The sequence below is a fragment of the Pyrgilauda ruficollis genome, unplaced genomic scaffold (assembly GCF_017590135.1).
Source record: "Pyrgilauda ruficollis isolate IOZ18807 unplaced genomic scaffold, ASM1759013v1 scaffold80, whole genome shotgun sequence".
NCBI lineage: Eukaryota > Metazoa > Chordata > Aves > Passeriformes > Passeridae > Pyrgilauda > Pyrgilauda ruficollis.
In genome coordinates this window covers 731940-748092 of record NW_024529933.1, presented here as the reverse complement: position 1 = coordinate 748092, position 16153 = coordinate 731940, and the positions used below count along the sequence as shown (strand labels likewise).

Here is a 16153-nt window from a genome sequence, read left to right as displayed (position 1 = left end):
CCCGACTCACAGTGCTGGAAAAGGTCTGCCCCAAGGCAAGACCACTTGTGCTGATGATATCTCTGTCAATGTTTGCCCTGCCCTGCTTAAAGACTTCTTTAAGCCTGGAGACTCCTCAGAGGAGCCCCACTGTCCCCACCCATTGCAGGGTGGCTTCTGCTCTGAGGTCCAACCACCATGGCACTGTGATGCGTGACTGGGGAAAGCTGGTGGGGTTCACAGCAGCAGCTCCTAACCAAAGCACAGTGTCACTGCCCAGCCAGGAGTTAAGTATCTGTGAGGCTGAGGAAGAGCAGGTGTGGCTCAGATCTGGTTCCTCTCAGAAGCCTGTCCCAGACTCAGTTTGCACCACAACCGAGTCTGCAATGGCTGCCAGCACTGCTTAGCTGCAGGACAAAGCTCCAGGCCTCACAGCACTCAGGGTATCCCCAGAGATGCTCTTACAAGTCTGCTAAGTTCTGGAAGAAGCACAATTGCCACATTTAAGTTAATGAAGCGATTTCCTAAGTTGAATCTTAATGTTGGGATTGTGATTAAATGGGACTAATTATATGGGTTTGCATCCCAGTAATTACCTTTTGTTGTCTTGGTGCTCTTTCCCAAGCCCAGGCAAACCTCAAAGATGTAGCCAAGTGCTTCAGTTCAGAAACATTTTGTATTGGACTAACTGCCTATTCAGCAGGATATTGACAAAATATTGATACTGTGGTATCACATACTTGGAAATCTCTAGACCAAGTGTATTTGGAATTTTTGTTGCACTTTGGACCCAAACAGTGAAGATGTTTAATCTGAGAATGTTGAATCTGGTTTCTGGGTGCTGTGGGAGTGTGCCTGAGTGCATGGGGGCGGCTAAGTGCATGTGTGGACTGGGACGGTAGAGCCCATAGAATGGAATAATAAAAGTGCAGTCTTTGGGCATCAATATGCATTTGGGGAATATTATGATGGACTGAGAGAGATCCTCTGAGCAGGCACTACAGGAATGCCAGCTGAACCATATGCTTTCCTCTCTGTGTAACAGCAGTAATTTTGCTGTTGTTTGCAGGTGGTCCATTTTGCGTTTTTTTTTGCTTAATGCCTGATGATGTCCAAAGCTCTGCTGCACTTCTGCACACACACATGCACATTGATGAAGCTCTCATTGGTATCAGCATGTCTGAGGTACAAAAAATACCTCTCTAACCTGCAGCTTACTTCTTCCACAGAGAATGGCTCCATTTCCAACCTCATCTTGGTTTTAATGAGAGAAGGGCAGTATGTTCTGGCTAGAAGGACCTTTCCCTGAGCATCCTTCCCTTAAAGCCCATATCAAGTGCTTGGTTTGAGCATCCTCTGCCATCATCTTTATGAGTAAAGCTTGAGGAGCTGATGAACTAAACCAAGGATGAGCAATGGCAGTGAATATTTCTTTCCTTTTGCCTTTGATATGCAGGATCAAGTTTGCAGATAAAAACAATACAGCAGCTGTGACGGAATTAGAAAAACCTCTGTGTGGATTTTTGAGTGAGAAATGTTTTGAAGGTTCCTCTGTTGCCCTGGGTTCAACACCTGAAGCTGAACCAGTTTCATCTGTGGTGAAGAACCCACTGGGAGCCTTGGAGAACTTGATGCTGGATCCAAGGCTCGACTGCTTTCAGCAGAACATGCTTAGTCCTAAAATGATCATCAGTGACCCATCTGTGGATCTGAATGTCAAAGAAAACAATAAAATCATCAGGAGACAGATAGGAGGCACTCAGAATACACGGTCACCTGGAAAAATTGGCTTGAAGAATAAGTCCTTCAGCATCAAGGACAAAATTTCAGAATGGGAAGGGAAAAAGGAAACGCAGTCTGCTCCTCGCAAGGAGGAGGAGGAGGCAGGAGTTAAAGAGGAGCACAAGATGCCTTGTGTAACTGAGAAGATGAGTGGGGAAGCACTGGTGACTCGGAAAGCAGAGACCAAGAGACTTATGAGCTGGGAACTGGAATGCAAAGGGGCAGGCAAAGAGAATGAGCGGAAAGCTGGAACTCAGAAAGGCACAGGGCAAACAGCAGAGCAAAAAAGGGAAGCGCAGAAGGACGAGGAAATGGAGTTCAGCCCTGGAAAATGCAAGGAAGTGAAAGGTGGGAAGTGGGAGGTCCAGAAGGAGAATCTTTCAGTGCTTAGTCAGGTCAAGAAGCTAGAGCAGGCTTTGAAAGATGGCTCAGCAGAGCTGCAGCCACAGTTGCCTGGTACTTACTATTCCCCACAGTGCTTGCAGGAGAAGGCAGCACAAGGGCACACCGCTCCTGAGGGCCATGAGGGCATATGCGGGACTGAGCTCAACAAAAGGCTTCTTGGAGTGGACTCTGAAATCAGTGAGCCAATTTTTGGGACTCTAGAAGAGATAAGAACTTCTCATGTGAAACCCAAGCACTGCACGCTGGAGAATGTGTACACAGAGCCGGGGGTGCCAGAGAAGAAGCCCTTCATCAACCCACTGCCCAAGCCTCGGCGGACTTTCAAACATGAGGGGGAAGAGGACTGGGTGCCAGCAGTTAGGAATAAAAGAAACTTACCCCCTCTGCCATCCATTCCTCCCCCTCCTCTGCCCTCCTCTCCTCCCCCATCAGCTGTCAGCAGGAGGCTCTGGAGCGGGAAGCACAAGAACAACACTGACCACAGGTAATGGGGCTGTGTTTCATGGAGCTGTTGGTCTTCATGGTGGAGTCCCACCTTCCCATCTTTCTCTGAGAGAGACAAATCTTCCCTTTTTGCTCAGAATCTCCAGAATAATCAGCATTCAGTCATGTCTCTGAGAATGTATGAGTGGCCAGCACTACTCCACAGGGTAACTGGAGGGATAAGTCATGGCAGATTTAAGGTCACTGTATTACATGGCTTAACCTTCAAACCCAAAATTGAGGGATTTGGGGTTTTGTTTGGTTTTCTTAGGAGAAACTCTACTTAATTACAAAATGACCACAGCTGGTCTGGAACAGTGTTTGGAATGATAATCTCTAGTCTCTACTGCAGCATTTTCACTGTCCACAGTAAACCTCAGTGAATCTGATGTGTATATATTCTTATGGAGTGCTTGCTTGCCTTTTATCCCCTCCCACATGATTGTCACACATTTTTGGGGTGGAGAACAGAAAATACACAGCTTTTCTAGTGCCCTCTGTATAAAGTGTCTCTTAAAAGTTCCTGGCTCTGTTGCAGAAAGGAAATCAAAACTTGCTAGGTTTGCTTATGGAGGGCACAGTTTTACCCATCCTACCATTCTGCAAGCAAGTTTTTCTCTGCTGCTTAGAGAGCTGATTTTGGGGTCCTCTTACACTTTTTGGGGGTGGGATCTGTGCTGTAAATGGGACCTCTCATGTCCTAAGGTTCTGTGCAGTGTTCCAGGATGTGCCATTTCACACTCGCATCTTCACAGTGTGCTATTGCCATAACAACCCAGATTATCTATGGCATGCCCAAATGCCTTTATTTGTGTGGCTGATAAAAACAGCTAATCTCAGTATTGCTTTTTCATGCTTTATATGGCACGAGGCAGTGAAACATTCTTAGTGATTTATTTTGCCAGCTGTGTAGTACTTTGGAGAAGCGAATTAGCTATAATTTGGTTATAAATGCTGGTTAACTGCATCACTCTCCTCTCTGCCCCTCTTCCCCCCCTCCCTGGTGCAGGAAATCGTATGAGTTTGAAGACTTGCTGCAGTCGTCATCCGAGCACGGCCGGGTGGATTGGTACGCACAGACCAAGCTGGCCCTCACACGCACTTTATCTGAGGAGAACGTCTATGAAGACATCCTGGGTAAGAACCCTGCACAGGGGCAGGAGCTGGCTGCTAGTCCTGAGTAGCAGGGACTCATGGTCAACAGGCATTCAGCAGAGGTGCTGAATAAAGTGTGTTTATTATCCAAATGTAAACCAGGACACATTTTGCGCATATTATTGGCAAGTAATAAGAAAAATGGATGGGGTACTTCAAAGCTCATCAGCTTCAAAGATAAACCTGAGGCATATGGGAAGCAGCTTTTATTTTTTGCTGGCGTATCTTCTCTGCCTTCCTTTTGTCCTGTGGATTAGTTCTCACAGCTCAGATCTGTCCATTGTGGTGATTTTGTCACTGCTGAGATAATGCGAACAGTCTGAAAACATAGCCTTGAAGTCAGTTCCACAGCTCAGGAATAGGACTGTGTATGGCTTCAGGTACCATTGCAATTAAGAAACTGGGTCCCACACTCTTTGAAATTGAGTTTATTTAGTTCTCTAACTTCAGTATCAAATCAATGCCATTTTAAAGACTATTTCCTCTAACCCTCTCCATTTATATAGTGTTTTTTAATATTGTGAAGTTATGTGGTCTTTGACGGAACATAGAAGTGTCCCCCTTGAAAAAGCCTTAATGAATTTTAGTAGCTGTAGGCTGGTGCTGTATAAATCTCTTGGCGGAGGTCAGCAGATGAGGAAGGGAATAGCTGCATCAGCTCTTGCCAGGCTGCAGTAATCCTACAAAGGTGCTCTGTAGTTGTTCGTCATAGGAGGAGCTGCACTTTCTCAGCAGCAGGCCAGGCATTATTATTTTGATATGAATAAAATCTGATCATACTTCATGAGAAAGGACTCTGAAAGGAATCGTGTTCCTTTGGGGCTAATGGCAGACAAGGCAATTCTAATCCATCCTTTCTGACATTTTTGAAGCTGTCGGCCTCATTTGTGGAGCTAAGAGCCTTGTGTTTGCTTTTTTTTTTCTCTTCTCTTGGGGGGCCAAAGGAACAGGGAGTGTCTAAGCAGCTGCTGTGGGGTTTTTGTGTTGGGGCATGATGGGAGGTCTCAGAAACCACTGAGTAAGGGTCACCTTGTCAGCTGGAATAACATGGATAGCATTACAGAGTGGCTGTGAAGGCAAATCCATCTATTCAAACACAAGCACAACCCCATGTCCCAAGTGTGCAGGGAACTCAAATATCAGCCCAAAGTTCCTCTCCCCTCCAGCTTTTACTTGCAAAGATTAGAAGAAAACAAAGTTATAGGTAATTGTCAGCTAATAGAGCATGTTTGTTTTTTGTTTTCTTGCTGCATGTTACGGCTTTGCCTGGAGTCGGTGATCTTTAATTGGTTCCTGCAATCCTGGTGGTGTTACCATGGAAGCTTGGGAAGCGGGGTGGACAGGGATAACTCAAAATAAAGAGCTGTAGTTTTGTTTTTCGCAAGACCACAGACAAGTTTAATCCATAAGACAATCATGTGAAAACCTCACCAGTGGAGGGGGAAGCAAGACTTCAGCTGCAGGACACTGCTGCTGGCCCACAGACAATCACATGTGCCCATCAGCATGTGCAAGCAAACACACGCACACACTCATATGTGTGACTTAGGGGGGTTTCAGCTGCTGGTGGGATAATGGTTCCAATTCCTAGCAAGTCACACAGATTTCCTTCATGTGCTCTCTTTTCCCCTGTTCACCATTGCTTATCTGGAATATTAGGAGCTGGCTGATGGATGGCAAGGTTGATTTGTAAAAAAGAGGGAAATTGTGTTCTTTCTTCTATGCTGAAGCTAATTTGACTTGTTTAACAGTTTGAGGATGGGACAAGCAGCAGAATCCAAGCTTGTTCTTTTTTTTCTCCAATCTTCCCAGTTGTATGACAACTGAAGTACATTTTCAATACTGAAAGAGGCCATTGAAATTAGAAAGTGGAGCCAGTTTCAGGGACAGGAGAATGTTTGCTGACCAAGTGTTAGTGCAGCCTTGCTTTCCTAGTGTCACACCCTTGCCTTCTCCATGGTGAATTTGGATTCCCTGCTGGAGCACTGGATGTCACCAGCTACTGGAGAGGACAGTGCTGGGAAAGACTTGGGTTTCTGTCCTTGTCTGAAGAGTTGAGCTGCACTCCTGCCCCAGATGGGCAGGCAGGTGGGAGTGCACCAGTCAGACAGATCCCACAGCCATTACTGGTCCTGCTGCAGGGACGTGCAGCACCCCTGGCTTCCAGTCTTCACTCTCAGCCAAGCATTATGTACCAGTAAGAGAAAGGCAGTTGCTTCGGGTCCCAGCTGTCCATTGTCATATGGCATGAAATGAGAGAACTGAAGAGACAAGGCTCATAACATATCATTTGCCTGTGCAGGTGCTTGGGCTGAGCCTTTGTCAGTGGTTTCTTAGGTGCTTGGGTTTGACCAACCTGCTTTGTCAGAGTTGTGCTCTTTGTGAACACACTTAGGTTTACATTCCCTAGTACTGCTGAAGAGTGGGATATAAGAAGTTCATTACATATGATTTTGGGTGTTTAAAACTCAAATTAGTTGTGTGCCTCATCTCCAGAATTACTGGGAAGAAAGGAACCTACATTTACTTCAGAGGTGTGCCTTGTGTGCCACATGATCTCATTCCCATCCTTCTCCAGGGGAGGAGCATCCTGACTTTGAATGGCTTAATCCTTCCTCCTTTCGAAAGTACAGCATGTGAGATTGAGGTCTCCATGATTAGTAGACATGTTTGAAATCCTAGATTGTGTGATAGATATTCATGTTCAGAGTGTAGATTAAATCTTTCTGCAGTCAGCCCAAGAGCAGGGCATCACTTCAACCCCACGTAAGTGGTGACCAGATGTCATGCCCCTAAATGTGGAGCTTAAACAGAGAGAGGACCTTCATGCCAGGCTTCAGCTCACAATTTCATTGAGCAACTCCAAGCAGAGGACTGGAAAGAAGGAAATGTAGTTATGAGCTAATGTTCTTTAGAACATCACAGCTCTTCTGGACACAGGAAAATGAACTTGAGGGCTCACAGGGTCTTTTCCATCTGTAGTATCTGTGATATGTTTCTATGGCTGCATTTGTCTGTGTCAGGGTTTGGACACTGTCCAGCAAGAAGCTGGACTTCTAGGGCTATGGAGAGAATGAAGCAATTGCAGGAATGCTTGAGAGCAGGTCTTTATGTCTGATGTGGGAGGTGGAAGAAGACTGGCAGATCCCTAAAAGGATTTTTATGGCAAACCTCAGAGATTTTCTGCACTTAGGATCTTTTGCTTTTGGCTTTTTGCTGCAGATCCACCCTCAAAGGAAAACCCTTATGAAGACATCGAGACCAACAGCCGCTGTTTGGGGAAAAAATGTGTCCTGACCTTCCCAGCATCCCCCACCTCTTCTGTACCTGGGACTCCCACAAAGGTACTTTGATCCAAGTGGCCACCATTTCTGCTCCAGAAAGTTTTTGGGTGAAATCCAGGTGCTGTGTGGAAAAAGTGGACACTGTTAGGGATTTTTCCTTTATGTCTTTTGCCACAGAATACATTGTGATAAGAAGGGATTTACTGCCCTTCAATGAGGTAAAAAAACAAACCAGCATTCCGTTACATAAATTATTTGTTTGCTTTCACTTTTTTTTTCACTTCAGAATTGCCTTCCCTGGTGGTGTGGGAAGACCTTCCTCCCCTCAAAGAGGGCATGGAAGTATTTGGGTAATCAAGGCCTGCAGTAGCCTTGTCTCAGTGTCTTGGGCAGTGCAGTCTGCCCATGCTGGTGCCCAGGTGCCTCTGTACCGCACCCCCCACCCCCCAGGAGCCTTTTTTTGCTCTTTCCATGAGACCATTTGCTGGTAAGTAAGACAGTGCCAGTCCCCTGGGTGGAGAGCTAGTGCTAGAAGGGTGTCCCCACCACAGCCCAGCTCACAGCTTGGGACCTTTTTCCTCCTTGTCCGTGGAACCAAAAGAAGAGGTAAAGCTTTGATTGGCACCTCTTGCTCAGAGCTCAGGGTTTACCAAGGGCAGCCATGCTCTCTCAGCCTCCCAAGCTGCTTTGGTTGATTCATGTTGCCTGTTTAGATAATCCAAGCTAGGACAGCAGGGACAACATGACAGCCAAAGTCATCTTGGCAATAAATAGGTTCAGAGTGGACAGCAGGGATCTAAACACAGCTTTCCTGGCCAAAGGGTTTTCTCATGCTTTCCAAGTGACAGCTATTATTAGAGCTGTTATCCAACATTTTCAGAAGTTTTATGTGCAGCGTTCCTTGACATGCTGCTCTTTTCCAACCAGCTTAATCAGCAAGTAAGGTGTCTTTGGATAATGCATTGAAAATTCTTCTGTGGTTCTCAATCCATTCTCCTTGTTGCTAGTTAGGTCTAGAGCAGCAAGGGGTCATGTGTATGAGTGTTGGGATGAGGCTGACCTCCCTCAGAGAGATTTGCAGGCACCCATGCACCCAATTTCCCACATGTGCTGTGGAAAGGGGGCTGCAGTGCTGCACAAGAATGCCTTTCACCAGAGATACTGTTCCCAGCAAGAGAGCTGAACAGGAATCATTATCTTACTCTACTGTGCTTTGGTGTCTAAAAGCCCTGATTTATATCAGTCAGAAAAGAAATGCTGCAGCTCTCTTGGCAGCTAATGGGTTTGCAGCTGCAGCATTCATCCTCCTGGCCAGGCTGCACTGATGGGGAATGGGTCTGGACAGACTTTCAGGACTACTGTAGATGTAGCAGCTCATATCCCTGGTGCAGAATGGGATTCTTCAGTGCAAAGACTCCTTACAGCCTCATTTTTACATGACTTCTCTGTAGGTGGCAAACGTTGTTGTGACCTGAGCATCTTCTGCCAAATCCAGAGACACCTGAGCTAACCTGAATGGATTAATTGGCGTGACTAATAACTGCTGAGTATGTCTGCTGGTGAAGGCAGAGAGTGGTGCTGCCTCAGCTACAGTCATGGTGCTGCTATGAATGGTTCAGAACTAGGCTGGATAACTCTCCCCCACACTTCATAGTGCCAGATACATCCTCTGGCAGTGCAGATACTGTTCCCACAAAAGGTGCAATTTATCTTGTCAGAACTACTGGGAAATTCTGTAGGAGAAGATAACTGTTCTTATTGAGCATCTTTCTGGTGAGAAGTAGTTTGCCCCTCTTTATCTGGAGCTTAGCTTTCTACTTCTCTGATGCTATTTTTGGTCAGAGACTTTAGGAACTTCACTCTGCTACTTAAACATCTTCTGTTGTACTCCCACCAAACTTGCTAATGAGTTTAGGAGGAAAGCAGTCTCCATAACTGTCTAACAGCATCTCTTGTACCCTTTGAAATACCTGATTCTGGCTCCTGTCAAAGGCAGCCATACTGACAGTGCTTTTTGCCTGCTCTCACTGCTTCTCTGTCCCTCCTGGCTAGCTGCTCCTTATCCCAAATGCCTGTGGTTGGTTGGTTAGTCTTGTCCTGTTTACAGTCCCAGCCTCTGGATTACCCAAATCCTGGGAGATTTTTTTCCACACTGGAGCAAGACCTTCTTGGCCAATCCCTGAGCTTGTGTTCTGTTCTGGAATGAAAATGGGCTGGTTAAATTGCTGGTCAAGATGTAGCCTGGCAGCTGCATGTGTAGAAATCTGTGGGCACTCTCAGGCTGCTTTGACAACTGAGTGCTGTGGCTGCCCCGCTGGATTTACTGATATGACAGTGTAAGCAATGGAGTAAAGACACAGAGGTTCTGTGGTTCATTCCTTCTCCTTCGTTTCCAGTTGCTTTCCAAACCCATGTTTTTCCGGCAAAACTCAGAGCGGCGGAGTTTCAAACTGCCAGACATCCGGAAACTGAGCCGGGATGGGACTGGGTCGCCATCCAAAGTCAGCCCTCCCTCAACCCCCAGCAGTCCAGATGACACCTTCTTCTCCTTGGGAGACTCTCAGAATGGCAAGAGGAGAAGGAAGATTCCCAAGGTAAATCTAGGGCTTTGTCTTTTTTGTTTGGCTTCTTCCAGGCAGGAATGTGAGTGTGAGACCAGGTTTTCTTTAGTTTCCAGTGTGTGGCATCCCTGCAAGGTAGCTGCTGTCCTGGCTGTTGACTTGACTTGTGCTTGGCCCCCTTTCTGCCTGAAGGGGAAGACACACAAACATGTCTGCACCTTTCAAAGAAGTTATTTTTCCATCTGAGATTTCATAATTAAAAAAAAAAAAAAAGGCATTGTAATTTTGGGATAGAAATTGAAGTATGTCAGAGAGGAAAGAAGCAGTTCATATTTTGCAGAAGATGTACCCCATCATACTTCCTTCTGTGCTTCCTGGATGGGACAGTCAGAAATTGTCTGTGTTGTGTTTGTTTCCTCCTGGAAATCTGTTCTTTGCTTGTTCGGATTAATGCACTGGCTGTTTATAATGTAAGGTGTGACTGTAGGTGAGCAATGAACATGATGACAATTGGGTGACAAAAGGACTTGTCTGCAGTTATGAGCATTTTCTGCAGCAACATTTCCTATTTCTTACTTGGATACAGCATTACTCCATTTAAATTTTATTTTCTTTCAGATCTGGCAGGATGTGTATTCAATCCAAATGAGGTTTGGCAGCAGTCTATCTATTGAATGTTTCAAAAACACAGTTATAAAAACACAGTTGCTTATCCCAGTCTTTGCAGGACAAGCAGAAGCTACTAGGGACAGTCTGTGGTGATTTTTTTCCAAACCTACAGTTTGCATTTGGGGAAAAGGGGATGTGTTTGTGTATCTTCTTTGTTTCCTGGTTGCCAGATCTGTGTTCATGTTTGCATATCAGATTTTTGAATGCTCTGTGTGCCTCAGCCTTTCAGGAACGAGCCAAAGACTGCAAATGTTTAGGGTTTCTTTCCCAGTATGTCTTCACATCTGTACATGAGCTTGAGCTCTGTCAGTGTGTTCACACATAACCTTTATGTCAGTTGAAGAGAGGATTCCAAGTGTTTATTTACCCCACAGTGCCACTGAGCAGTCTTGCAAGGCCAGGTCAGAATTGAGGTTTGCTTGTCAAGGGCAGCATCACCTGAGGCTTGAGTTGGGCATCTGGGTGAAGGCTGCACTTCCACATCAGAGCATCCTGCCTCCCACTTAAATATTTATGTTCAGAGTTGCGTGACCAAGTAGTTGGTGGGCCTGTGTTACCTTGAGCTCACAAGACATGTGTGGATGTAAATCTGGAATCTGAATTTATTCTAGTTATTTATGGAATAAATCTGAATACTGTGGCCATGTTCTGCTGCTCCTGCCTGGGACCTTGAGAAGGAGGCAGATCTGCTCAGGCAGGAAGCCTGGCATGGCTCTGCTGCAATTCCTGAATGGACAGGGAGACCAGAGGCACTGAATGAGCCACTAAGCCCAGCACTGCCCAACACTGAAATGTCATCTCTCTTGGCCAGCTTGGAGCACAGGGATTACAGGATTTGCAAAGGAAACCACTGGTATAAAATATTTCAGTATCACAGGCCTCCACCCTTCTCAATTTCTTCAGTCATCCTCCAGCCAGTTTTCTGCTTCCAAACCTGCAGACCAGGACAGGTTGCCAAGTGGTGGACTCTGTGTAGCTAATACAGCTGCACAGTGTGGAAGTGCATTAAGGTGTGACCTTTCATCAAGGTTTGTTACCCTGGGCTCTGCTGTACCAGAATGAGCATGGGCACTACAACGTAGATCCTGGGAATTATGCCTCCTGCAACATCAAGGGAAGGGTTTCAGTGTGGCCAAGGTTGGGGTAAAGAGCACTTTGCACAAAATTCTATCTCAATTTCTTGCCTGGGGAAGAAATTAACCTTGTTTGTTTGTGTGTTTGCTGACCAGCTGGTGTTGAAAATCAATGCCATTTACGAGGCCCGGAGGGGAAAGAAACGTGTCAAGAGACTGTCACAGTCTACTGAGAGCAATTCAGGGAAAGGTAAAGGAGCTTCAAATCATCATTCCTCTAAGACTTTCTGAGGACCTGCCCTCGACTTTAGACTGCCTTAATTGTTTATGTTCTACTAATGTGCTACTTATGTTCTACTAGTATGTGCTATTTTCTAGCACTTCTTCCAGTCCAGACTAAGGTTGAGTTTGGGTTTCCATTCTTTTTTTTTGGTAAGATAAGGTCTGTTCCTCTGCCCAAAGGACTTTGGTTATAATGGAAGTTTTCTGTTTTTCTTGCTTCATTTTCAGTCCATGGCTTTGGATGATAACCTTATAGGTGACCCCAAACTTGTCCCCTCTTTTTGATGTTATTTCTGGAACATGCTGGAAGCTATGCAGAGGAATGTTCTGTCCAAAAACTTTGATTTGTTGAGATCAAAATATATTGTAGGAATGTGTCACTTCAGTGAACTGTCCAATGGAAGACAGGAGATTTTGGAACAGCCCTGGTTCTTTCACCATCCCAATAAACAAATAGCCTCAGTTGGGAATCAGGGTTTCTGCAACTGACTGTAGGACCATCTCCATCATAGCAGGATTGAGACTTTCAGCCTCCCACTGTCAATTAACAACTTGCCCAAAGCATTCAGACACTTCAGAGCAATTACTTTTAAGCATCTCATCTCAAAAAATTAAGATTGTGTCTTTCCAACAGAGGATATTTTTCCAAAACACTTTAATAGCCAGCAGAAGGTGACCATCTCTATTTGTTTCCCACAATTATTTGTTACTGTTTATCCTATTTCATAAAGCATAGACAGCCACAGGGTGGATGAGTGTGTTTATATGAACTTTCAGGGGAAGCATCCCAGACTTTTTATACCCCTCCCTATAGCATCATTCAGAGAAATAGGTCATAATAGATCATTGGACCATATAGACCTTGAATCTGATTCAGTCTGACAATTTTTTTTTGTTTGTTTGTTTATTTTCTTGGTTTTATCCCATGTCTCAGAAACTACTGCATATTAATGAGTATTTACCTTGGTATTGTGCTTATACAGACTTGGATAAAATACTCTTCTGGCATTTTATTCTTTATGCAACTCTTCTGGCTGTGCAAAATTGATTTTGTTGTTGGTTTGGGTGTTGTATCCCTGAATGAATGGGACGATACCAGGGTTGGTAAGCTGGATATCTGTGGCTATGTGCACCCTTGAAAAGAACAAGGCTCTTGGGACCTAAACTGCTTCCCCCTGAAGTTGCCAGTCCCTGCTTTCTCATGCCAGTGATAAGAAATGCACAGCTATAAACAGACTTTACTTAATTCATCTCCCCCTTTCTTTTTTTTTCCCTAGTTACAGATGAAAACAGTGAATCAGACAGTGACACTGAAGAGAAGCTGAAAGGTAAGCCAAATGTGTGGAGAGAGCAAATGGCTCCTGATAAATTCTGCTCTGAGCTCCTAGGACAAGATCTCTCCTCTGTGTACTACCTTTGGAGAAGGATTTGTTTCTGAATGGAGCACAGTGAGAAGATGGAGATCTCAATGCTGCAGGAGAAAATCCATGGGCAGAGGGCTACAGGAGCCCAAAACAAACACCTCTTCCAGCTTCCATCAAAGCTCCTCGTTGACTGACTTTCCCAGGAGGTGTATTGGACACTGAGGAAATACAGTGAGATTTCTCCAAGTGCAGAGTCAGAAATGTGTGACCAGACTGGCAGAAGCAGTGTTGCATGGCACTGGATGTCCAGACACCTCACCACATGCTTACTGTGGGAGAAGAGCCACCAGCCGGACTGGCTAGCTAGGAAAACAGAGTTGCACTATGTGATTTATTGCTGGTTAAACTCTCCTGCACTGCTGGATTGGGATAGAGCACTGTATTTCTTTCTCACTCTTGTAGGATTATTTGGTGTACTGGTCTCCAAAATACTCTCTGACACCTTGTACTGGTAATTAGCCCCTGCACATTCTAGGGACGTTGCTGTCTTTTGGGAATTTGTGCAGCATATTTAAAATCCTGGCAGAGTTAGAATGCAAGATGGAAAGTCCCTCACATTCCAAAGTTTCCTGACTCACATGCACATCAGATCTGGATAGCAGGTCAGTTCAGTTCCAAGCTGAAAAGACAGTCATGAGCTGTGTCAGCCACCGTGCATTGTGAGTGGGAGTGCTCATTCTCACCCTCTTCCAGATTTTTAGAAGTGAAAGCTCAGACTGAGTTCCCTCTTGTCAGCACAGCTTCCCACTCAAGAACTACTGTATGCTCTTGCTTTCATCTGCATTGAAATCTTTTATCTGTATTGCTATGTTAGCAAGAACAAGCTGAAAATTGCTGCCAGTGCCTATCTTTTGACAGGTTCTAAGGCTAGGCCAGAGACAGGAGAGAGGGTTTGCACCAGGATGGTGCAAAAAATACATTCACAACCCTCCTGAAATGTTGTGAAAATACAGACCATGTTCAGGTTTAGCTGAGAAAGGCGGTGTAAATGTGGCCAGGAAGACTTGAACTCTGGTCTGCTGCTGGTTGCCATAGTGAATCATGTGCATCATCCTGTGTTTCTCTGTAACTGCAGCTGAGAACTCCCTAGAGAGAGGATGATGGAGATCATATGAAGTCACCTCAAATCCAACAGCACTGGTCTCTGGACAATATCCAGATCCAGACCTGGATCTGAGTGACTATGCAAGTCTGCATAAGTGTGAACAGGAGCTCTGGTACTTGCTGTTTGCTCTAACTACAATTGTATTCTGCTTTATGCCTTGTTGAACTGTTGACTTCCCTTTTATTAAATAGGAAAGTGAGATGATTTAGCAAGTCTCTTGTATTTGGGTCTTTGTTCATTTTGTGTAACACATCAACCACACCAGCCAGGTACCTCTGCATGCAAGTCACTATATCATCTGAGACACAGTAAATCATAAGATTGGATGGCAGAGCTGGAAGTGCTGACCCTTGGAAAGGAAAAATCTTGGAAGATAAACTCTGCCATGATGACAGCGGTAAAATTCTGGTGTCTTTAGAATATAAACAGTGCAGATCTTGAGCAAGCTTATCAGAAGCACTCTGCTTTGCTGTGACACTGCTCCTTTTGAAGTCCCTGGTGAAACAGAAAGCACTTCTGAAAGCTTTACAGCCCTAGAGCAAATAACATAGTAGGTAACAAGAAAAAGGACTCTAAGCCATCTTTGCAGGGCCTTAACTGCCCAGGGTTTGTTACACTTTCTGATTTGAGAGGCACCTCAAGATTGCCTTAAATTGCATTGTCTGGAATAGTGCGTGAGTGGCACAGCTTTACCAGACAAAAGATAACAAGTATATACCATTTCTCAGGAAGTCCTGTCTCCCAGGCAGATATCTTATGCATTGGAGCTCCTGTAGAGTCTTTGTGGTGGTTGTTTCCATCAAAAAGTTGCATTGCCACTCACCTTCCCAAAAAACAAAGCTGTGAGAATGTGCTCTAGTCTCTGCTTGTAGTTAATTCTTTCTTTCTTTTGTAGCAGGGATAAGGGAGACATCATGGAGATTTAATTTGGGATGCAACTGTAAAACGAAGCAGGGGGGTGGTCTCAGGGAATCTCATCTGGTCTCTTCTCAGCAGGCAACTTTTCATTACTTTCCATGCTGGAATGTTTATTGTCCCATAGCTCATGTGTGCGTTGCAGTTACAGCTTGCTTGTTTTCCCATTGTCTTGGTGAACTTGTAGAAGTGTGGCACTGAGAGATTAGTTTTAGGCACAGGAAGAACAGGCATGAGCCAGCATTTTTCACTGGCACCTCTTTTTTCATGTTTTCTGTTGTTGGCCTACAGCCCAGCCTGTGTTCTGGAGCTGGGAGTCCCCAGAATTACTCAGATATCACAGCCCTGGCCTGATCCAGGTGCTGGTCTTGTAAAACTGTGGGGATTGCTGCCCACAGCCTCCTGAACAAAGATGATTAATCACCTCACTGTGCTGGCTTTGAAAAGTGCATAAATGAGTGCTAGGATGAATGGCTGGACATCATCTGTTACATCATGTGCTACATGGATCTCAGCTTGGGCTGTAAAAGCTATCCATGAAATCCTTCTGCTGCCAAAGTTCTTCAGGGTGATGGCACGAGATTATGGCCCATCTCTGTCAATATTTACAGTGCAGCTTCCAAATGGCTCCCACCTCTTAGCCAGCCACTGAGAAAGCCACTGCAGTGAGGTGATTTCAGGTTTAACCCTCAGTCTCTGCAGGGCACTGTTGATGCTCTGTGCAGAGCCAGACTAAGCCAGACTCTTTCCATGTTTCTGCAGCTCACAGCCAGCGCCTGGTGCACGTGAAGTCACGGCTGAAACAAACGCCGCGGTACCAGACCTTGGAGCGGGACCTGATCGAGTACCAGGAGAGGCAGCTCTTTGAGTACTTCGTGGTGGTGTCACTGCACAAGAAGCAGGCTGGGGCTGCCTACATCCCTGAGGTCACGCAGCAGTTCCCACTGAAGGTCTGCCTGACCTGTCTTGGTTTGTGTGGGGCACTTGGACAGCTGGAGGAGCTGCAGCTTCTCTGTTGACCACGTGTTGTGTCAGT

At 45.4% G+C, this 16153-nt stretch overlaps 1 protein-coding gene across 3 annotated transcripts in view; it reads left to right on the top strand.

The window, feature by feature from the left end:
* Positions 1–16153, top strand: part of DENND2A (DENN domain containing 2A) — a 56811-nt gene that overhangs the window by 22620 nt on the left and 18038 nt on the right. For 2 of the 3 annotated variants that reach the window (XM_041487481.1, XM_041487483.1), the window contains exons 3-9: positions 1436–2650; positions 3659–3786; positions 7027–7148; positions 9485–9682; positions 11548–11641; positions 12951–13001; positions 15880–16067. In XM_041487481.1, the coding sequence (XP_041343415.1) occupies positions 1436–2650; positions 3659–3786; positions 7027–7148; positions 9485–9682; positions 11548–11641; positions 12951–13001; positions 15880–16067 (1996 nt within the window). Of the gene's footprint in view, positions 1–1208; positions 2651–3658; positions 3787–7026; positions 7149–9484; positions 9683–11547; positions 11642–12950; positions 13002–15879; positions 16068–16153 lie in introns of all 3 variants that reach the window. The other variant, XM_041487482.1, reaches the window with a different exon arrangement.